Source organism: Ptychodera flava, chromosome 6, assembly GCF_041260155.1.
Source record: "Ptychodera flava strain L36383 chromosome 6, AS_Pfla_20210202, whole genome shotgun sequence".
In the NCBI taxonomy this organism is placed as follows: Eukaryota; Metazoa; Hemichordata; class Enteropneusta; family Ptychoderidae; genus Ptychodera; species Ptychodera flava.
Window position 1 is genome coordinate 24,731,802 of NC_091933.1, and position 24,544 is coordinate 24,756,345.

Sequence of the window (24,544 nt, forward strand, 5' to 3'; positions counted from 1 at the left end):
AAGTGTGCACAACAGCTGCCCTAGAGAATGGAATGGCTTTGGCTATCCCAGTACAACTGTGTGAGTGCTGGTGTATACTGCCCAACAGCTCTTAGGTCTATTTTTCATGTAAGAATTGTCCAGAAAATGCTATTTTTTACACTGCTTCAAAAGCAATACTTTTGCTGAGTTCCCTTCAATGCATACAAAAATCCTGGTAACTCTCAAAAGCATTGTTTGATTCAGAAGGTGATACTATATCAGTAAGGGTGTCTCTTCCAAGGATTTTATACAGCCTCATCTTGAAGGATTTATTGCATTCAAACTATTGAAATCTACTTGTGTCACAGCTTGTGTATGATTTGTACTGCCAAGATAACAGTGTACGTCCGTCTTATGCTTACATCATAGTAACTGTGTTCATTGGTAACAAAATCAAGGAAAACTCAAATATTGCCACATGAATGCCGCTGACATTTGGATCGTATAAATGTGAGATGAATGCTTTAAAGTGATCAACTTACTGTTGCTAGTGTCTGACAAATACTTAAACAATATCATAAATATGTTGATGATTTTACTCAAATTCATCTTCATTGCTGTGAAAGTTATCTTTTTACTAGCATTATTCACAGTAAAAGTAGTATTATGATAGCATGGCCTCAAAAGTGAAAGACTGAAATTTTTGCTCACACTTTCCTCAAGGAAACATTCAACTATCCTCTTATCTAATCAAGAATAAAATTTATGGGTCACCATGCGAACCTTGGAATTAAAGTATCGAATCACCTAAAATTTACCAACAGTTGAAATTCAAAATGGCTGCCATCCCTATGTTAACTCTATGCGGGATAAATAAAATTTTCAATTTTTGAAAACTAAGACATTGAAAATATTTCTTACTCAAAGGGCTTTAAAATGAGCCCCCACAAGTGATACACCAGAAAAGTATTGGAAAATTTTGAGAGTCTGAATATCTGTCCCAGAGGTACATATTCTACCTTAAAGTATTAAATAATCCTTTGATTGCCGTGGTCTGTGCCGTCAAACACACTGCACAAAAGCAAGAACTCAAAAGGGTTTTACTTACTGACTCTAAAATTCCCACAATTTCTCTGCAATCATGGTGGTAAACCTACATCAGACACTTAAAAAGTATGGATTAAACTGCATACAGTATTTTTTCTTAAAATATACACACAGGCCCTGACCACAGTAGAAGACTATTAAAAACCAATTTTTTTTTCACATTTACAACACTGCGTGTATAATGTTGTGGTATTTGAAAATAATCATATGCTGATAATAATACAGCAATCACGTGGCTTAGGAAAAAAAAATGAGTGAGTTGCAGTCGGTATATCCAAGGGAGATTGCGAAAAAGGATATGACATAGAATTCATCAAATGATAGACTCCCTTCCCTCCAAAATGATAAATATAACCACCAAAGTACTACTTATCACCAGGGGCATCATATATTTATTTTGAAAAGCTGTGTTTGTCTACCTACAGTAAATATTTCATTTTGAGAATGGGTTGATATTTTATGATACATGACAATAGCAATTAAAAGACAACTTATGGATGTTTGCTACTGTCCCTATGCCAATAATTAATATGATAATAACAGCTTTGCTTCTGGTGCAGATAAAGAGTTAGCTCAGTCAAAAAATATGACACAATTCCACATAAAATGCTCTGACAACTGTTGAACTATAACTGCAGTCATAGGTCAATGTTATAGATATTAAAGTTTTTAGGTCAGCTAATACAAGCTGACCCAGGTTTAATGTGTTATGTGCAGTTTCACTTGGAAATGCCATTTCCATCGGTTGTACCGGGGAGTTAATATTTCATGTCATTGAAAACCATATGCACGGCACAATGGAGATAAATTTATAAATTTAAACTTATTTAAGATAAAGGATGTACATAGGTCAAGTTATGATTGTGACAATAATGTGCCTGCTCAATGGTTATTGTTAACATAAAGGGAAGTGTGTAAATTAAAGATATGATTGAACTCAAGCAACACGTTTTACATGATCCGTCCATGCAGCTCCCAGTTGAGTCTCTGAACAAAATGGAACACTGAAACAATACAATAAAACATCATGACCTGAACATCCCTGACACATTTTTCTACAATTGTCAAGTGTGCTTTGCCATAAATTGAGATACTATCTTTTTTTCTTCACGGCATCAACCATTAAGGTGCACTATCCTAAATTTCTCTGTTGCAATATTTGATGTACTTTTTGTCTGAATTTGCAAGGCCAGTACAATTTCTGCAAATTCATCTAAAAGGATACTTATGCCCTAAAATCATTGAAGCTCTCGTTTACCTTGTTATGCATATACAGCCTAAAGACTAAATGTAGCTGATGATCTATTTCACAGCTCTCATACATGTCAATCTGTTTTACTCAAATTCATGACTGTACACCGAAAGAAATCTTGATTATAGCAATTTAAAGTATTAAACAGGAACTTCCCCTATAAAAGCCAGATTATCGTAAATTTATGCAAATGTCAAAAAGCCACGCTACTGATCGGACGTGCCGTGTTTGGTCCCAGAATCCCATAATTTTGCCGTGTTTCAGGTGTTCATTGTCATTGAATCTTGCATATGATGTCTGTGAATATATAGCGACTAAACTTGAGTCGAAAATAAACTGCTGAAAAAATGTTCTGCTTTTTGTTGTAGAACGCATATGTTTCAAAACGTGTTCCCTGTTCAACCATTTGACACTTCTTTGCATAAGAGACGTACCTGTCGATCATGATTATTCAAATTTCTCATACGGTCAAAGTGATGCTATGAGAATTCAACAACTCCCGCCCAGTGTATGCAAATGCCTGCGTCATCAGTGATTCCCCTATTGTGCGCCAACAGTCCTGTAATTTCCCGTTTAAGTTTGGATGCTGTGCATCTCTTGAAAAAAATAATGGTAATTTAATTCTCATTAATAATTCATGTCTTTCATCAGTTCCTGTGATAAATGATCAAGAACTACAATCTACACAAGTGAAATTTTCTTTATGATTTACTGTCAATATGTATAAAGCTAAACATAAAGACTACAGGTAATATTGTGAAAGAGCCTGAGTATATGAAATGATCAGAAACGACTAACAGCTAGGCTTTATTCATTCACGATTACCAAATAAAGGCTGGCAAATATTTCCTAAAAATTTAAAAGTTTCTTATTTTGATGTCAAATTCATATATGCATTGGCTCAATTTATATTCATCGTAACCATTTCATATTGTAAAAGTATTTGTTCGGTTGACCTTGGCATAACAATAGCAAACACTTGGACATTCAAACATAGAGGGTAATAACACTGAAATTTTGACCATCTAAAACATGCCACCTGTCAGCACATGCGATCCAAAAACAAATCATTTGCCCAAGTATGTTATTTTTAGACTATGTTTTAAAAATAGTTCGGTAGGAAGATCTCCTTGATTGAATTTCTCAAGTCGGATCACATGGGCTAGCATGGCCACTTGTAGAAGTCATGTGCACGTTATCACCCTATTGCCATGGCAACAGGGAAGAAGCATCGTCTTTCTTTGCAGCGAAGTTGTCTTTATTTGCTCAGGTATCATAGGTGAGATCTTGGATGGCATGGACATGTGTGCGCAGATTGACATATGTGCTCTTTTGGTTTATTTTTATCCCATGGATGAAACTTGTCACAGGCTGTTCACTTGTCTCACATCGACTCATGTTTACAGGTTGTCGCCTTTTAAGATAAAACTTCGCCGTCTTTTTTTAATGTTGCTAAAATTGTCCAAGGGTTTATACGTGATAATAGGATTGATATGACATAGAATATATAGTGCATGTGACCTGCAAGAGTTTAGTTCAACCTTGTAAAATGTTTTTGTCACCTGAGGATATTCAGGCAAAAAAACCCCAATGCTATGGGAAAAGGTGTTCACAACATGTACTAACTTGCAGTCAAGTGATTATTTTAGAGTTTAATAGACTAGAAAATAACACATAAAGGCCTCTCATTATCCTTAACTGAATGATACATTAAACCACTGCAAAGTATGTATTAAAGGCAATTACATCAGCCAAAAGGATAACATTTATTGAAAATACTATTATTTAAGTTGTTCAGTGACTTCTGTACTCACGTTTCAAGAAATAGACTCAGTTCTTCCAGCACATTTAGTTGATTCAAATCCCATTAAAATACTGAAATTATTGTAATCATAAGGATAAAAAAAACACACTTCAAGAAGAGAGGATCATGCAGTTATAATTTCAAGGAGGCGAGAAGCACACTTAAGTGCTGTACTCAAGGCTCTATAGCAGTACCATGGTCATGCTTATAAGGCTTGAACAAAACACCCATTGCTCAAGCTGCGCTTTTAGAAGTAAAAATGCTATCTATGGTTATGTTCTTTTTTCTGGATACAATTATTGATCTTGGCGAGGTATGCAAGTTAAATCTGCTTTTGATATTAATTGAACTTGAAGTCTGCCTTGAAAAGCAACAAAACTTTCATGATACGAGTAGAACGTGAAAAATGGGCTTTATAAAAATAGTACTGTGTAATGTACATCCTTTGCTTAGAAGTTATGAGGCTAGTTAATCTATCATCATGAATTGAACATTATTAATGATCGAGGTAAAGTTGATTTTAATTTCTGGAATGGGAAATATTTGTGAAATTATCAACCGAACTCAACTGTAGTGGGATCTGAGTCTTATTTATGGGAAAATCAAACTTATTTAGAAAAGTTCTTCATAGTTCAGGGTTAACACTGTCTCCTGTACAATATACTGACATTTTATATGATGTGTTTTCAAAATAATGGTGTACTTAATATTCATTATTATGAACTATCTGAACCAATGACCGGGTGAGGTCATTTGATATTTAAATTCTGTTGTCATGCTCTAGATTCAGGTACACTATAAGCAAACTGTGAGGGCGCTGTTAAAAGTTTTTTAGAGGAACACAGGATCTGCGATTGGAAATCCTTTTGAAGATGACAGTTGGGACATCACTGAAAAGACTTTTCTTCAAACAATAAATCTTATCAATAGAATATTTCTAGGATTGAAAAAGTTTTATGTGAGCACCTTCATAACCTATCTTCAAATAATTGCATATTTCAGACTATTTTTCACAAAAAGAACATGCTAACAACTTTCACTTGTCAGTTTCACTTGATTTGAAATGACATGAGTTGACAGAAGTATGACAATCTATACAGAAATCAGCTTTACGGCACATCGACTAATGCTTGGAATAATCTATGACAGTGGCAGCGTTCAAATGCATTGAATCATTCAACACTGCCTTCATGTTTTCCCTCTGGTTTGGAAGGAACTTGGAAAAAGCCTTTGCATACAAAAATATCACAACAAATACACACAATGGAAAGTCTTAATTGTATTTTATTCTCAAAACTGATATTTCATTCAATGCTCTTTAAAAAGATGCACTACTGGAAATAGCTTTGACCATGCAACATTTTCAGTGCAATAAAATGTGACCCCAAACCAATTGCAAATATCTTCATCCATACATTGGCGAAGACCAGGAAGGCAAAATTAACTGCTATGCTATTACTATTAATATTTATAGAAATGGGGTTTGCATCAAAGTATTGCACAAAGTAAATGGCAATTGTTGTCACCTTAGCATTGTTTCTTCCTTTGATTATTTTTTGGAAAAAATTCCCTGGTCATGGTGTCATCGGTGACTCAAAATGTGTTGCATACATGCATATGACAATTAGGGCTGGGTTCAAGGGGATGGAGATATTAAGCTGATAAAAATTTCTCACGTATATTTACTAACATAGAACTTCCAAGGGCTAGGATTACCAGTCATTATTAAACACTACAAATCTTATGTCACATGGCCGCCCAGTATATTGACTAGCATTGATATATAGCACATGGGATAGCTATGTAGTTGATACATTGTGTGATATTATACCCATGTAATGTAATCAAAAAGACATTGGCCTACAAAAAACTATAGAATTACAGAATACATGTAAGGGTAACTATGGACCTACAACGGTCTAGTCAGAGAAAGGACGTTTTCATTAAAACTTTCGTAAAGAAATTAGGAAAAAGTTCTAGAACCAAGAAAATATACAACAACAGAATGTTTCAAAGGAGCAATCAGGCGCTGTATTAAATTTGAGATTACTGTTCATGTTCTCTTCAGAGTCATCTTTTTACAAAGAACAACACAACCTCCAATATTTCAACATTATCTTAGACATGTAATCTGAGACATGTAAAACAAGCCCTTGTATAGTGTTATATTGATGCAAACAAACCAGGTACTAGAATGTCAATAAAGATAGCCAGTTTCAAAGTTTTATCACAGTTTCTTAAATGTTTACGAATGAAAACTACTCATCTCAGACGTACCGTACTCTACAGAATACCTTTAAAACTGATTTTCTAGGAAAGGGACAAGCCTTACACTGGTACTGCAAATTGGTACAGAGAAGAAAATGCGAAGAACTCTGACAGTTCTGTGAGATTCAATACAGAACATGTGAACACTTTGTTCAACATCATCTCAAGCTTCATTAATTAAAAGGAAATTTACATCTGTACGCAAATGTAAAAAGGGAACATACAAGATGAATTGATGTAGTAAATTTCTTGGTTGGGTCGTGCATAAGTTTTCTGTTATAAGACCAAACATTTCTGATACAGCGTTTTTCTGAGATCATGTTGAGCCTGTAAACTTACCACTGACTATTTAAGACCGAGATAAAATCAAATTTCTACCTGCAGACAAGCTTGATTAAAATTACAGTCAATAAATAAGTAATTCTAAAATTCACATACATCGGTAAAATCAAATACTGTGGTTAAGAATGTGATATCAAGCTGTACTTCCTAGAAATTTACGATTGCGGCTAAAGAAGCTGTTGATTTACTTGATCATTTTATGATCGGGATTAAAATTTAATTTTTCATTTTCTCAAAATGCAGTCACACAAGGATAAATAGCAAGTAAACTGAAAAGAAAAATAAATAAAACTTGTGCAAAATAACTTTATCAGAGAAAGTCCTTAAATTGTAAATTTTGAACATCCTTTTCAAATAATTGAAACTATGGCAAAATTGAAACATAATACCATGTATGCAAATTGAAATTTTGTGTTGCGTGTCACACACTGTTGTCATATATGGCCCGATGCATTAGTATGTCCTGTTTTTATCCTTAATATGCATCACTTCTATATTTTCAGTTTTTCTTATTATTTTATAGCAATCTGACCTCAATGCTGATTTCAAGCCATTATGCACTATCATGGGGACACTGTGACATTGACACTTCACTTGATGGCATAGAAAAGTGGCTGCTATGGGTTTTTGTCCATGTACTCAACTGAAAAAACTATGAATGATCCCATACAACAAGTTTACACACCGGGCGGTACAATGCCATACAGCATAGCAGATAAAAATGCTTTGACCACACTTTACAGCGGTTTGAAAACCATCACCTTTGTTATTATATAGAATACTAGTGGAAGAATTTAGAGAATTTAAAAAACAATCCCACTGCTTAGACACTTACACTGCAGCGGTTGAAACTTTTCTTTTACAATTTGCATTGCAATAATTCTGGGCAGAACACATCCATTTAGGATTTGATAGTCTTCATTCTATGCAGTAACCTTTTCGGCATCTTGCTTCTCATGAAAAGCAAGAGAGGCCTGTGGAAAACCTTACTCTGACATCTTTCTTGCTTGTATATCACTGTTGCATTGGTACTCACAAAGGGACAGACTATTAGAGTCTGTGGAGGGATAGCAAGAATGATGACAAGAAAAGTTTCATTTTTCACATTCCTATCATATTTTGTTTTCAACATGCAGTGCATATTCTCTTCGCTGTCTCGTCACGAGAAAATTTCTCTTTCACAAAAGAGGACCATGGTGAGGATGTTCAATTTTTCAAGTATGTTCTAAGGACATTGAAACACTTATAATTTAGCTCAAACTTTCCCTATGGAGACTTAAAACCAGTCGCTTTCAAAATTCAGAATAAAAATCTTGGGTTACCGTGCCAATCTAGGTACGATGGTAACAAGTTACTTTGAATTTTCTGATACTTGAAATTCAAAATGGCCATGTATGAGAAAGGATAAATTTTTTTGATTTTCACAAAAATAAGACAGTGAAAAGTTTACTTCGTCCAAGAGTTTCAAAATAAGCGTGCATAGGCAGTATATCAGAAAAGTATTGTAAAAACTACAGTCCAAATAACAATAAGATGACAGTTGCCTTTCACTGATCTAACTCTAAAATTCTCATGTCAGTCATTTCTCTGTCATGTGTATCACTTGTTGAAACATTGCAGACGACACATGATGAGTTGTGGCCATTCAAAGTGTAAATGAAACCTAATGTACTGATGACTTATTTGCTCAGCTTTGTCATTAACCAGATTGGAATCCTCCTTTTCATAGCTACTACGATTCTAATTATATTTCTGAGACACTGGCTTCTAGACTTACACAAATTAGAGGCAGTAACACAAGTTTTCTACTCTACAGTACACATAATATCCATCAACTGGCATGAATTTTCAATATCTTGCTCTTCATTGTAGCGACAAACGGTATTTTTATTTTACTAGGTCTTCGTACCCATGAAGTGCTACTCAACAAAAGCTAGAGCATCAGGGAAAAAAATTTCATAAAACGTAGTATTGCAAGTTATATGAATTACACTGAAACCACTTTTTTGGTTCGTAAATCAGAATTTGCCTTTTCAGCTAACTTACTGTTTACAAGTGGGACCTTATTCTATCATGAAGTAACCTGAGCTGAATCAAAATTGTCACTTGGTCACTGTATTAAAATCACAATGCATTGAAAGCAACACAGTTGGGGTTTTTCATCAAAATTGAGGACATACATGTACCCAATATCCCGCAGCAAATATTGCTCCATTTCTGCAACTCACATTTTCAAACACTACAGGTATATATGGATACTCTGCACTCTACCAAGGTTGCTTGTCTTGTTACAGTGTCTATACCTGTGATTAGCAGGTCCCTGTTTCATGATAAAACCCTACAGTGGCTCAACAAAAGCGAATGACATAAATAAATGATGGTAAATATTCGGTTCCCATAATATGTGGAAGAAGTACTTAAAATATCTCCTCTTATGATGGACCTATGATTGGGATGCCTTGGGGGAAAAAAGGCAAATTACACTGTCAGTCACTACAGGTTGGCATGAATGCTCAGAAATGGTTGAAAGACTGTTAGGAACCCACATATTCTATACATAAACTGGGTGATTTGCCCCAAAATAATTCACTCTATTTGAAAATACTGTACAGAATAGGCAGAGTGAGTGCAAACGCTCCATATATGAATACTACAGTTGACAGGGTGCTCATTTTCATTTGCCATTCCAGTTTCTCTTCAGTATTGTCCAATAAATCTTCCAAGATTCGAGGTCTGGATACACCAGATCCATTGGTTTCAATAGCTTGAGCAGCCAGGAGCTTTTTCACGCCTTTGAGCTCCTGGGTCAGAGTCTTCTCCTGACTTGCAAACCTCTCTGCCAAGTTCTTTTCTAACTTGCTGAAACTTTCGCCTTGTCTCTGCGTGACTCCACTGATGGCTCCAGAGATTTTGTTCACATCATTCTGTGATATGGAAGTCTGTAGGTCTTTAACAAACCCTTGCATTTCTTCCACTTTACTCTGGAGCTGTTCCAAGTCCTCCTTTGAAAGACTGTCGGCAGTAACCACTGCTGCAGCAGTGGTCACAGGGGTAGTATCAGTGGCTGCTGCTGCTGCTGCGGCGGCGGCATCAGCGGCAGCAACTGCTGCCCTGCTGTCCTCCTTGGCTTCTTCAAGCAAGTTGCGAATCTCTTTCATCCTGTACCTGGTGATGAGTGTAGATCCAAACACCCCCAACACCGTTCCTGTCACCGATCCAATTATGGACCAATACTTTGTACGTTCAGCTCTGGCTCTCTCCTTTTCATGGCTTTCTCTAACTGACACTGTGAGCTGTTCAAATGCATTCCTCTCGTCTTCCACTACTTTCTTCTGCCAGTCTTTGACTTGCTTCTCCATCTGAAGGAGCCTATGTTCCTCGGTGGCAAGTTCAAGGTACCTTCTGTCTTCTCTTGGTATCCGTTCTATTTTACCTCGCAATGTTCTAAGTTCTGTCTGGAGGTTCTCAAGCTCTTCTGCAGAAGTTCGAACCATTTTCCGGATGTCATCGAAGGTTTTCTTTGCCTGAATGTATATTTAAAGTAAATGTTAAAGTCTCGGTCTAATGAAAGTTTAACAATTCTTTAAGTGTATTATATACACAGTGTTTTGGCTATTAAAGGACGGTAAGCAGGTAAGTGTTACCAGGATTCCACAGTCATTTTACCGGGGTTCCCCATGGTATATCAATAGAATTAAATAGGGGACAGCAGCAATATTACAGGAGTTCCCAAATAATTAATCAATATTCCCAAATCTTAGCAAAAACACTGATGCACATAATATGTGCCATCAAATCAATGACAAGTCTCTTCTTCAGAGGCACAATAGCTTGTAATATGTGGATGGAAAAACTGTACATCCTTGGAAAGTATTCATGTTGAAACTGCTTTTCAAACCATGACATTCACATTGTAGTATTTGCATTGAATTATGTTGACCCTGAGGAAAAGCATATGTGAAATTTAGAGTTGACCTTGGCTGTATGGTCAAACAGACTGGTCGGTATCACCTATTTTAACTGCATGAAAGGCAAGAAAAAAATGTTTATGCTAATATATCTGTTGGATTCCTACATTAAGTCACAATATCAGGAAGTATTTCAAACAGCCGTTTACCCATTCTGAGTTTGGTAAACTGTAAACAACAACAACAACAACAAATGTATGCACTAAAACTTTAAAAAGGGTACCAATAAATGACAGAAATATAATTCTACGCGTCTGCAACACTGACATTTAGCATGCAAAAAAATTGCCAAAATAGATCACAGATAAATGTCCCTTAGATATATTTAAAAAGTATACAAGCCTACCAAGGCCATGTTGGATTGAAGAGGTCGATGGCCTCGTTTTGTCATAGTTCACGTTCAACCATGATGCGTAAGATGACGGTGATGGCATGATATGAGTTCGGCAGGGTGATGCTGTGGGGACTGTACTGTTTCTACAGACAGCTAAAACTTGTACTCACCTCGGTAACTTTTAACTGTGCTTCTCGGATTTCAGTTATGCCAAGAAAGTGTTCATAGTTCTCGACCCACTGCTCTATCCTGCCACCGGTTAATTTCAACAGTTTCGCGTCAATATCGCTGTTACCTGTGATAGTGGGCACCTTATTGACTGGCACGTACGCCAGCTTTTTCATATCAAACCTTCGGATCAGGGATCCCATATTCCTTGACAGACCTCTGTGAACGGGTGTGACTTTTACTATTCTCATCGGCACAGTTGAAAATACAATTATTTTGAAGGCTGATTTGCGTGACTGTCCGTAGTTGTGTCACCCCGATGTGTACCCTGTCTGCTCCAGCATGGCCAATGGAATATCTACGTAAATTGTAACTTCTTTTTCGATTGGATAAACCTACCTCCTGCTGCTCTTTTACTCCAATCAGTGGAACGCTATCATTGCACAGTCTACTGCACATGCTCACTTTCGTCAACAAGTAAGATGGCTGCGCCCTTGAGTTAACTTGTGAATATGGGGTTTTCAAGAACTTCTGCGCATTAATTAATTCAGAGGCTATTTTAATCAAAAGGGATAGCATCGTTGTTTAAGGTAAGTCTGATCTAACTGTGTAGCCATCACGATCGCAAAATATTCACCACGTGACTATCAAGGCTCATCTTTTGAAGGGAGATGGGTATCGTGGGGCCTCTCACTTCCTATTTTACGTACTAGTAGTAGTACTCTGAGCATAGTCCCTCCACTGGACTGTGAATCAGTACACATTTGGTCACCTGTGATATCACGATGTGCGTAAGTGAGATTTGATCGCACATCGACGAATGCTTCATCTCGCCGACTTTCCTGTACCGCCAACTTTGGTGGGCCCTCACCGGCCTGCTTTACTGGTTCTTAAACAAGTGAAATAATGAATGAATGAATGAATAATGAATGGATGAAGCCTCACGCTTACCAGTGTCAAGTTCCCCAACATCTGTCTATCGCCCATCATGCATCATTGAGTTTATCAAAGACCTTACCATAGAATAGTATTCACTCTTGTTAGGAAAACCATAGACCCTCGATGCACTATTAAAATTAACTATCACGACTCTTCGTATTTTTCAGTCTTTTATTACAATCAACATTCACCATGATTTTAGAAGGATTGGTTGTGGTAGTTGGCGCAGTTCACTTGTTGATCTGTCCATACACGAAGGTAGAGGAAAGCTTCAACCTTCAAGCAATGCACGACATTCTGTACTTCCGGAGCAATATTACTCAGGTAGGAAGGATCACTTTTTTGCAACTCAGCATTTTATGTGATTGTCACTTGAGGCTGCTTATAGTATTTTATGCCATAGACAGTAGAAGTGCCCCATGTGTACTGTCCATGGTTTCATGTATGGTGTCATAATAATATGTCTGTGAATACATTTCATGTTGATATTAACATAGACGTGGTAGGACATAGTTACTTTCCATGTTGTACAAAGATTATGCTGAAAAAATTAAATTCTGAACCAATTGAACTACAGAAAGTAATCGTCTTTAAAGTCAAATGCCTATTACTTCAGATGTATTCGGATGTAAATAAGATCTTCCCTCTGTGCCTTAGATATCCTAATGTTCTTTATCTAAAACATGAATAAACTGAATATATATATATATATATTATATATATATATATATATATATATATATATATATATAGATAGATAGATATAGATAGATATATACATAGAGAGAGAGAGAGAGAGAGAGAGAGAGAGAGAGAGAGAGAGAGAGAGAGAGAGAGAGAGAGAGAGAGAGAGAGAGAGAGACCATAAACACACACGGTATTAGGTGTGCTTTGAAGATACTTGGATTCTGCATCACCCACAGAACAATGTAATTTTTATCAAATTTTGAAGAAGATACACTTATTTGCCAATACCCTCTTTTGCAGTATGACCACCTGGAGTTCCCTGGAGTGGTTCCAAGAACATTCATCGGTCCCTTGTTCATATCTGTGCTGTCAGCCCCCATGGTGGCCCTGGCATCTGTGTTGGGATATTCCAAAGCCTACTCTCAGTGTATTGGTAAGCTTGATATTATCTATTGCACAGTCGGTAAAAACACCCATGAATAGAGAGACCTGAGAAAATCAGATGTATGAAGTGAAAACAATAGGAGAACAATGTAATGGGAGAAAGGGAAAATTTCACTTTGGACTCTTACTCGGTCAGTGAATTTGAAAGTTTATGCACAATTTTAATTTAAATGTCTTCAGAAAACAAAGTAACATTGAAGATGCACATACATATTTTGTACTGGAATATTACAGCCTATGTCTTTTACTCATACCCTTGACAATGGAAGTCTACATAGACATTCTGATATAGAGCCCCATGACTGTCAAATTATCTGTCTCTTTGCTGTGTGTTGCTCTACTGTTTGAACAACATCCTCTGATTTGTTTTCCAGTACGTGGAGTTCTTGGACTCTGTGTCATCTATTCGTATCTCAGATTCCAACAAGCTGTGAAAAAGACTCTAGGGGATAGTGTTGCCAGGTATCTGATTCTGCTGACAGTGACTCAGTTCCATTTCATGTTTTATCTGAGTCGACCGCTGCCAAACATTTTTGCTCTCGGAGTAGGTGAGTAATACCATGTCTATGAAACTATTGCGCATATTAATTAATGTAGAATGCGTCCTGGGACAAATATGTAAACTCTCAAATTTGTACAATAATTTTCTGATCTACCATTTGTGGCAGCTCATTTTAAAGCTCTGGGAGTAAGAAAGATTTTATTGTATTATTTTTCCTGAAAATCGAAAACTTTATTTTTCCCCATAGAGTTAACATACTTAAATTTATTACAAAAATTAAGAACAACATACTTAAATTTATTACAAAAATTAAGAACAGAGACAACAAAGAGAACACAATGGCTGTGTTTCTCTGTAACATTGACAAACCTGGCACATGTTTATTTGATAGAAATTATGTTGCATTGAAAGTGTCTGATTTATTCCACAAGCAGCCAAATAACACTGTTGCCATGTAGGTGTTTACAAGTTTGATACTTAGAGACCATAGTTGGTAATTCGTTTTTCAATTCATTTTGATTCTGTCTTCTAAAGGTAATATCATGAATTCTTGGTTGCCTGTTCTTCAAGAGATATGGCTTTTACCTACTGTACTGCATATGGTGTTCTGTGTTGTATACCTTTAACAGCAATTCTGTAAAAAAAAATGATACACTATATGTAAATGTTACGGGTGCTTCCTTTATCTTTCTGTCATAAGTCACATATTAGTCAATACCAACTAACTTGATAGCATATAATTACCTTTCAGTGTTGTTGGCTATGAGGGCATGGTTATTGCAGGATCATGGTTCTTTTGTATGGCTCTCAGCGTTTGCCATCATTGTATTCAGGGCTGAGTTGGCCATACTGATGGGACTCTCACTGCTGATGGAGCTGGTGTCCGGCAGACTGAGTTTCTTCAACTTGTTCAAGTACGGAATTCCCGCTGGATTAGTCAGTTTAGGTGAGTGAATTAGGGCACGCTGTGCCCAAGCAAAATGTTGAAAAAAATGTCGCACCTTTGCTAGTACTAGTAGGAACATTGACCTTGTTCAACCCCGTTGTCAGTGTTCAATCCCCATTATTGAAAACTGCAGGGTTAATTCATAATAGGAATGTGAAAGGGTTTTCTGTAGTGCTCTATGATAATCACCTCCTGGATTGAATACCCAATGCCTAACCATGTCCCTTTGGTAAATATCTGATGGCAACAATCCTTATACTAATATTGCTAGGTAGACAATGTCTCCCCCCTTGAGATACAGTACTTGTACACATTATGGTTGACCAAATATATTAGTGTTTTGTGTTTTAAGGCAAGTACTGGAGTAAGTCTGGTGGTCCCACCTTTCTTCCAAGTCATACAGCCCAGCTAGCATGAACAGATTCAACAGTAATGGAATTGTGATCCCAGCCACCTGAGCACTACCCTTTCCCTGCCCTGCAAACATTTAAATTCCTTGGAATATATCAACAAGCATGTATGATACTTTCTGTGAGTGAGTAAAACTCCACAGGAGTATTAGGAGCAACTTGTACCAAATTTACCGAAATAACTTCAAACAAATTCTATAGTTTGTTGTATACCATTCAAAGATTGATGGTTCTCTGACTTATAGTAAGGCAAGACATGCCGAGAAAACAAAATCCCAAAATTTGTTGAAGATAGGGTTTTGAGGACAGTTTTTGGACTCTGAAATTTTTACAGTACAATTCTTGTCTACTGATTGTGTCAACTCATTTTGAAGCCTGTAGAGGAAATAAGTATTCATCTTCTTGTTTTTGTGGAAATCAAAAGTTTGATTTATTTTCCTGTGAGCTAGTTGACTCCGAGTATATGACAATTTTGAATTTCAAATGTTGGTAAATTTTACGCAAGTTTTTCTCTAATCCAAAACTTTGCACAGTGACCCTGTATTTTAATTTTTAATTGTGCAAGGGAATGGTTAAAATTCCGTTTTGGAAAGTTTGAGCAAAAGTATCTGATTTTAGATGCACGGTACCTTAACCCTTTGAGCGCTGTAATTTTTCCCAAAAAAATATCAGGACAACATTTTACCTATTTCCATGAATTTTTCTGTAATTTTTCCAACATTTTGGACCAAAAGGGACGTAAATTTTCATGGGCTAGACTTTTTGATCAAAATTTGGTAAAAATCAGAAAAAATTGTCTAGATCTGAAAGAAATTGTTGGCATTTATTGTATAAAGGCAACAAAAATCGACTTAGGCACTCAAAGGGTTAATGTTGCTATCATACTTGTCTCCTTATAATCACCCAACAGTCTAGAGCAACTTTGATCTATTCTTACCCTGAATCAGTGCTTTCTGGTATATTTCACAGGTATGACCATAGCTGTGGACAGTCTATTCTGGCAGAGATTGCTGTGGCCAGAGGGTGAAGTTCTCTGGTACAACACAATACTGAACAAAAGCTCCAACTGGGGAGTATCCTTTGCTCTTATGGTGTAAAGCAAAATTTTATGTATCCCCATCATTCATGGTGTGTCAGTTTTCTTTTTTTTTCTATTTCACATGCCTTTCTGTATTTGCTAATGTAGTATGTGTCTGTGGCTTAAAAGTTCTGTCTGCGAGTGCTTTGTATCAGCGTATTCATGACGCATGATAGAATAATAATGTTTCAAGACTGCTGTCATTCTGTCTGTCACTGACAAGGGGATTTTCTTTTCACTAGAGCTTTTCAGTCCCCTGGCTTGTCGACATGGTAAGGTCACATCATTATGCATGTCTTATGTATTGCTGCAACAAACCATAGACTTGCTGTGAGCATGATAAAGTAATCATTATGTATGTCTTGTGTGTCTTTGCAATGAACCCATGTGAATGCACCGTGATTTGCACTTCTGCGTGTACTGTAACAACATCAAAACTGGACAAAGCGTGTTCAATTATCAGGGCATATACAATGCACAGGTATGTTTATGATATATTTCTGGAACATGTACAAAGATAAAGTATTAAGAATATTTTACATTCAAATGACTTTTGAAGATTTGCCCACAGAAAAAGTAACCCTGGTAACTGCAGAGAGAAAGCTTAATATAATGCTATTACAATATATATGTTAATCTATAAAAATTCAGAGACGGGTACACTTCAACACAGGAATCACAAGTTATACGTGGATTGAAACATGAATTACTGTGGATGTACAGTATTTCTTTGACTCCACTACAACCAGACATCACCTTTCCTGTGGTACTTCTATTCAGCTATTCCCAAAGCCTTGGGTATTAGCATCTTTCTCATTCCAGTGGGTGCATTTGTTGACGTCCGCGTGAGAAGTCTCCTCTTTCCAGCCCTCGGATTTGTATTCCTGTACTCGTTCCTGCCACACAAGGAGCTGCGGTTCATCATCTACGTCTTCCCGATACTGAACACTGCAGCGGCGAGGGCTGTGACAACTTTGTATGTGTCATCTTAAGTGACATGCTCATTATTTTTCCTCTGAATCATGAGATATCAGGAAATGAATCTGTTTAAATATATTTCGTCAGTGTGGGCGAGAATTGTATTGACGGCGGTCCATTGATCCTCACATTGATCTCTATTAATGTATCAAAGTGAATGATACTGATATCTTATAGTAAATAAAAGAAAACACTTTGATAGCGATCCCTATTTATCAATAGTGATAAAAAAAGTCACCAAACACAACAAAAGCAGCATTTCTTTGTGCTGTCCAAGCTGTAACGTTTGTAATACTATCATCTTTCCATAAAACGGAAACTCATAGCATAGCATGCACTTGTAGACTCTGGCTAAAGTCGAAATCTAGGTGATTTTACCTATCAAACTGAATCCAGCATGATCCCAAATTTTCAGGTATTTCATTAGAAAGACTCAAAAGCACAGTAAAGGCTTTTTTATGTGAATTGCCTTTTTCGAAAGGGAAAACCCAATAAAGAGTCAGTGATTCATCTCATGTGTACAACATACCACGGTCACTCCACAAAACTTACATGACATGATCCAGCCCTGCTTGTGAACCACAGAGTCTGGTATCGCAAATCATAATAGTGGAGTGTCACCTTTACTTTCTTACAGTTTCAACAACTTTCCCAAGTCCTATTTCTACAAAGCACTTGCCGTGGGTATCGCCGGACATTTTGCCATGAACATTCTGATGACGTCAGGATTTCTGTACATTTCCAGCATCAACTACCCCGGAGGTGATGCCTTGTGGAGACTACATCAAACAATTCCAGAAACTTCAGGTGCTCAGATGTTACGAAAAAGTTAAAATTCTGATCCCGATAATTTCTCAATACATATTTTTATGACAGATAACCTGGATTTGAAGATATTGTATGAAGGCCAATACTCCTACAGTGTGAACATCTAACAGTGTTACTGAAGTATTGTGGTTGATTGTCCCTCGGGGACAGTTTTTCAGACTGTCAAAGTTTTAGAATAGTTTTCCAGATTACTGTTTGTCAACTCATTTTGAAGTCCGGAGTAAATGCTGTTTTTATGGTCTTTCTTGTGAACATCAAAAATATCCTTCTTTCCTGTAGAGTAAACACAGGGTATGGTGGAATTTCCGACATCAGCATTGAAATTCCATGTAATTTGTTTCTGTAATCTTAAACTTTGCAGAGTGACCCCAGATTTTTATACTTTGTCCTGTGAAAGAAAATGGTCTAAAGTTGCCTTTGACAAAGTATGACCAAAATCTAACACTTTAAGTTTTGAGGTGCTTTTAACCTTAATGATTCAATATTTTGTTTACAACAGGTCCAGTCCATGTCCACATTGACGTGGCGTCTGCACAGACTGGAATATCAAGATTTATGCAAGTCAACCCAGACTGGATGTAAGCAAAGATTATTCACAGACATTTGAAATACTTTCAAAGATGCATTGTCAGTGTCCCCCAGTGTAGTTCACAGGAATAACTTTTATGATGGTGTGAATGTTGTCAAGGGCATTACTAGAATGAAGTAAATGTTAGCGACCAGATTTTTTTTTACTTGACTATAACAAAATGTGGATTTTCAGGATTTTTTATTCAAAGTGTAAAATCTTTCGAGATGGTAATGTTATAACAAACTCCTCGGTGACAGCAAAAGCTGACCTTTTAGATTTGAACCTAGTCTATAAAAAGAACAGTTTCTTTTATAAGAAAGGGCAGTGTGAGTCAAACTGCCATAGATTCAGATTTACATTTTTATCACAGAGGATGAATTCAATTCTGAATAACTGCCTAACTTTCATTTCAACTTTCCTGTCATACATCTGAAATTTTCCTGCGCTCTTCTCTGACTTCAACTGTTTTGGTTGGACTGGCTGTCCCTACAACAGCACTCTGAAAAACTGTCCTACAAATGTCGGTAACAAAACGAGATAAAGAATGAGCAGTATACAACAATACCTGATGTGGCTGTATGATTCAGTGATTGGGATAGAACAGTTCTCATTTGCAAGTTTTTGAATCTACCAACAGATACAACAAGACCGAAGACCTCATTCCAGGGAGCGACAGCACCATGGAGTTCTCACATCTCATGATCGGTGCAAAAGCAGACAATGCTACAGAGCTAATGCCGTACAGCTCAACGCACAAAATTTTATTTTACACCAAGGGCTTCACTGGTCTGAAATTTAACAAAAAGAAGAAAGGAGTCTTAATCAACAGAGATGAGAAAATTTTTGTTCTCCAGAAGAATACATGGAAATAGGTGGTTTTATGATACATATTTCATTTTATGCTGTGCCACCCTATTCTGCTTTGTAATCCCTTCAGCCCACATCCCTGGGTTTAGGTCCATCCTTATCATTGAAAACAATAGCGAATTTACCATAATCTGGTTGCAAAAGGATTATAAAACAAAGTTCTCTTCATCCTGCACAATTATTGCATTTTCAACTAGCAACTGTGGCTCTCTCTGTCTCTCTGTCTTTGTCTCTCTGTCTACAGTATCTCTCTCTCTCTCTCTCTCTCTCTCTCTCTCTCTCTCACATACATATTTGTAATGCTAGCTCCACTCTATTTCAGCAATTGTAACGTATTGATTTATCTTGATACCCCTAAGATATTATAGCAGCAATTTTTGTTTTGCAATTTGATTCATTTCCAATGAATGGTAGCATGGAGCTGTCTTCAGGTCAGTCACCATAAAAGACACCAAACGGTGTAAATGCTAATGGTATATGTAGAGCAATGTAAACCTGGACATTTTTTGTGACAAATTTTCATGTACAATAATTGTGCAGCAATCTATGTTTGCATTTTTCCATTTAACCACAAATGAGCATCAGAAACAATCTGCATTTTCATGGCACCACACTGAACATTGTTGAGTCTATATCCTGCACATCAAACTGCGGGTAAACACGCCACTGAAATGACTAGGCAAGGCTATTTGAAAGTTACTTTTTTTCCACTGTCGCAAGTTTTTCATGAATGTGCAACTGAGGGAAAAGTTGCTTGTTTTATACATTTAAAACATGTACAAAGGTCACTTGAATACCAAAATGACTCGTCTCTACATGCTGTGAGGTACCCTGTATGTGTGTGGCTCTTAGGTCAGGGCAGTATGGTTGCTAAACTGACACTTCACATGTTGAAAATGAAATAAACATTGCGAAAATGGAAACATTGTCTGGAAGGACGTCAGACATAGTGAAAACACCACCACCAAATCTGCACGAACCACTCTTTTAAATGATACGCTCTGGACATTTAGCGGCGTAGATGTGTGTTATTGTTTTGTTTTGACTATGCATGACCTTCCAGACAGTGTTTCAATTTTCACAGAGTTGATTTTTTGTTATTGACTTATATTACCGCCTTGACAAAAATTACAACTGGTAGTGTTTGCAACTCCTGAATTTAGACCAGTACTCTAGTTCCTGTATTGCCAACAGTTCAGCACAAACTACTGTAAGACTTTTTGGGGGATACCAATAATCTGCTGTATGTCAGAGTACACAAATATATTCTTTGCTTGTTGCTATTTTATTTGTAGATTGTAATTTTCTGCAATATTCTGTTAAGGGTTTTCAAAGTCTCGCTTATAATTGTAATCTGCATCTTTTGTTGTTATAAGTTCACTTTGAAACTCTGTCAAATACACTGACACTGAAGAGATTCAACAAATTGTTTTTCTTTCATGAGGAGTCCTGAAATGTAACTGATGTCTAGTGGGTACTGAGAAATACAACCTTTTTCACCCAAAAAGAACAAAAGCACTGATCATCACAGCCATAGAATTGATGTTCATCAGGAATTATTTTAGGCAGAGTGTGTCACAAGACCAACTACACAAAATGTACCAGTACACAGTGAGTACTTGGAGTGTATATGTATCGGTATTGCCATGGTGATCTTTCAAAGTGTAAAAATACAGATGTTTATGATTCATTGTATCCATCTAGACAAGTTGACCTCCATAGCTGTTCTGCTGCATAGCTGTTGATTCCATAGCTGTTCTGATCAGTGTCTTCATGCTATCTTCTTGGAAAAGGGTTGTATACTATCTTATTTCAAAACCTTGCTATTGCTGTAGGCTTTATTCTTATGTGAATCATTTCTTTCTTTCAGTAGAACTATTTTTTTAAAGAAAAAATTGACACAATTTATGAATAAAAAATAAAATTTTCTTGTTTAATCTGATCTTGCCAAGTTTTCACTTTGTACTTCCTATGGAAATATACAGATTAAGCCCCCCTCCGTTGTGTCCTTTTACATTCATACAGAATGAACTGACTGGTTGTTCACTGATATTGGTCTGAAATTTATCAATAATCGTACTACAGTTTTGTCAATATCAATGAATTTTGTGATGTCATCCCCGCAGATTATTACTGATAATGTCTTCGATATTCCAGTATTTTGGTACCAGATGTCTTATTAATCTACAAATACACTGGCGTCATCAAAACTATAGAATAACAGCAACAATGAACCCACTTTCCACACGTAAAGGACTCTAGCAAACTTTGCACTCCATAATGTAGTTGGCTTTGCGTCATACATTATGTCGTCCAACACTTGCTTTCATCCATTATGGGCAAGGAGGGGGTACGTTATTGCTGAATCAATTTTCCTGTCCATGAATGGAGGAAACACTTCTTTTGACTCATTAAATTCATCGTCCACCTGTCACAGACAATGTTTCACCTGTTTAAAACAATTTTTGCACACCCTGCTTTTTCACTGAAATGCTGTCAAGGAAGCTATACGCCAATGTCCACATTTAACCTGTTCACCCCCAATTCCCTGTAAACAGGTCCACACTAACCATCGATAACAATGGGTTTGGGAGAAACCATGGTGGTGAAAGGGTTAATAGTTCCCATCATGATTGAAAGTGTCAAATTGAATTGTAATTTGATTCCTGAATGACGTATGGACTATTACATTGATTTGAAATTTAGTCCTCGACAAAAGAAAACATGCTTTGAAAAGAGAGCCGAGTTTCTTAAGTCACTTTCTCGAGTTGCCCGCCTTTTAATTCAGACAGGGCGTCATTTGTTCCTCATGAACTTTTTTAATGTGCAACAATAAAGCCACTGTGAAAAGTGACCATTCTTCCAATTGTTTGCGGCAAGGCACACAGAGGCAGTCAGTGACATGTTATGTTTTTAAACCAGTAAATTCCAAGAATTCAATGTTGAAAAACCCAGTTGGTCACTGAATGTAGGGCCACATGACGTTTCTTCTTTTCAGGCAAGTGAATTCAGCATGTAATAAATAGTACACAGTCAAGGAGGAAAGTAAGAAAATTTGCAATATAGAAATATGTGCTGCTCACTTTGCTTTTTTTCCACCAAAAAATCCAAAAGTTGAAGGGGAATTAAGAGAAAAGTACTTCATTCTCTCCGATGTTTGTGCCTGGCGTTAAAACAATCACCTTTTCATGAAAGAATGGATTGCCTACAATAGATGAATCAACAGTAAGGGAACGAGCACAATTAACGGCGGGGGGGGGGGGGGGGGGGGGGGGGGGGGGGGGGGGGGTGGGGGGGGGAGGGGGGGGGGGGGGGGGGCTGGAGAGAAAATATGTGTGCAAAAATTTTACAGGGCCCCCCCCCTAACACCAGCAAAAATTTTAGTGGCCCCCCCATCACCGGCAACAAAATTTTTGTGGCCCCCCCCCGAAAAAAAAGAAAGATTACATGGGTACAAAGTTGTACACATATATATAATCCTTATAACTTTTAATATATGCTTTAGTGAAAACAACATTCTTGCATTCTTGAAATAAATAATAAACAAATAAATATATAAATAATAAACAAAATAACATATGTTCAAGCTTTACTACTTGTAACACCTACAGCTAGCTTATAGAACAGGAATGCCTGTCAGTACCATGTGAAATTAGCATTCACATGGCTAGTTGGCATGGCTAACTGTATGTGCATAGGGAATAGGCAGTTAGGCAGTACACATTCATTTCAGCTAGCCATTCACATAAATGTGAACGAATGGTTATTTTGAATAACGAATGGTTATTTTGAACTGTTCACATGTATGTGAACGAACGGTTATTTTGAATGCACATATGAATGACAGGGTCATCCTGGCAGAAAAAGAGCACCATGAAAAGTACTGATTTGACACCAGATTTTACTTTTATTGATGTTGCTGTTACGAATTTGGTAAACATTGTTACATTTGCATGTTTGCAAGGTGTAAGCAAATATCAAATAAGTGAAATCAAATTCCAGTGAAATCAAGTACTTTTACACAGGCTCTTTTAGTGTACATGTATTATATGATACAATTGGTTAGAGATGTAATTTAACCATATTTGGCCTAAAACTAAGACAGGCCAAACAGAGTTAAAAGCAACTCAGACTCACCTGATCACAGCAAACACAAGCAGACTCACCTTTCCAAACGTTCAAAATAAAAGCACAAAATAGGCCTATATCTGTAAGTCTGATGACCAATTTAATAAATTTTTGGCTTCAACAAATTTCATAGACACAGTGAAAAGTGATTTAGTCAAAGATTAGTTTTTAAAAGAGTTCATTTAGCTCTGGCCAAGTCTCGTCTTTCATGTCCTATTTTGTTTTGAAATTTGATATTGAAGACTTCTTTAGGTAGGTCATGATTATTCTTGCCGAATTTTTCTTGGGCCTTGGCTGATATGCACACTGAAATGAAACAGAAAGAAGAGAATGAACTTAGCAACATTTATTAAGACAACAAATTTACAATACAGTTTCAGAACATGTGTGTGATTTGTTACATACACATAGAGGAATTTTTACATGCATCTTTGCGAGTGCAAAATTAACACATTAAAAGTGTAACATATCTAGAAATGTATTGGGCTTGTGTAAGTTGTATTGACTTGACTAGTTGTTGCCACTGGCCCTCAAGCTTAGGTTAAAAATGTCGGGCCATATACAAAGCCAAGCTTCCCAGGGAAACATCGATGTGCAGAGAAAAGCCTCTCTATAAGGCATACTAATTTCGTAATTGCCCTTTATAAATATGCATTTCAAATACTTACCGGATCAATGGAAAATTATCGTCCACGGCGACTTGCTATCTCGGTCACTGCATCCAACAATGTCGCGGGGAAATGTCCACCGAAACATACATAGACCTAACTCACTTGCTGTTTTGACTAAAAATGTGTCGTCACTGGGGGAAGAAATGACTGAGAAATCAGCCATAATTCGTAAGATTCAGCTGGAGATTTGAACAGCCGTTAATACTTGAAAAAACTATGCGTTATCTCATTTGAGAGATGCAACGCATAATGTGTCCGATAACGATCGCGTGGGAACACAAAGCATTGGTC

At 36.8% G+C, this 24,544-nt stretch overlaps 2 protein-coding genes and 1 long non-coding RNA gene across 3 annotated transcripts; 1 reads left to right on the top strand and 2 right to left on the bottom strand.

The window, feature by feature from the left end:
- Positions 1–5,390: 5,390 nt before the first annotated feature.
- On the bottom strand, positions 5,391–11,576 carry LOC139135284 (mitochondrial potassium channel-like). Its single transcript, XM_070702605.1, has 2 exons — positions 11,207–11,576; positions 5,391–10,258 (listed from the first exon to the last, which is right to left on the bottom strand). The coding sequence occupies exons 1-2, from the start codon at positions 11,453–11,455 to the stop codon at positions 9,326–9,328; spliced, it is 1,182 nt and encodes a 393-aa protein (XP_070558706.1). The 5' UTR covers positions 11,456–11,576; the 3' UTR covers positions 5,391–9,325.
- A 48-nt stretch (positions 11,577–11,624) lies between these two features.
- Positions 11,625–21,396, top strand: LOC139135283 (dol-P-Man:Man(7)GlcNAc(2)-PP-Dol alpha-1,6-mannosyltransferase-like). Its single transcript, XM_070702604.1, has 10 exons — positions 11,625–11,794; positions 12,311–12,467; positions 13,131–13,263; positions 13,649–13,822; positions 14,528–14,722; positions 16,102–16,205; positions 16,960–17,186; positions 17,826–17,995; positions 18,516–18,594; positions 19,225–21,396. The coding sequence occupies exons 2-10, from the start codon at positions 12,336–12,338 to the stop codon at positions 19,457–19,459; spliced, it is 1,449 nt and encodes a 482-aa protein (XP_070558705.1). The 5' UTR covers positions 11,625–11,794; positions 12,311–12,335; the 3' UTR covers positions 19,460–21,396.
- A 2,265-nt stretch (positions 21,397–23,661) lies between these two features.
- LOC139135285 (uncharacterized) lies at positions 23,662–24,544 on the bottom strand. The gene is made up of 2 exons (XR_011552962.1): positions 24,251–24,544; positions 23,662–23,888 (listed from the first exon to the last, which is right to left on the bottom strand). It is a non-coding gene; the product is annotated as an uncharacterized lncRNA (long non-coding RNA).

Bases quoted from the DNA above. Each gene is read 5' to 3' on its own strand.
- LOC139135284 (XM_070702605.1), bottom strand. From the start codon at position 11,455: ATGAGAATAGTAAAAGTCACACCCGTTCACAGAGGTCTGTCAAGGAAT. The intron at 10,259-11,206 runs GTGAGTACAAGT...ATATACATTCAG, and splicing joins CACAGTTAAAAGTTACCGAG to GCAAAGAAAACCTTCGATGA.
- LOC139135283 (XM_070702604.1), top strand. From the start codon at position 12,336: ATGATTTTAGAAGGATTGGTTGTGGTAGTTGGCGCAGTTCACTTGTTG. The intron at 14,723-16,101 runs GTGAGTGAATTA...TATATTTCACAG, and splicing joins CGCTGGATTAGTCAGTTTAG to GTATGACCATAGCTGTGGAC. The intron at 17,996-18,515 runs GTGCTCAGATGT...TGTTTACAACAG, and splicing joins AACAATTCCAGAAACTTCAG to GTCCAGTCCATGTCCACATT.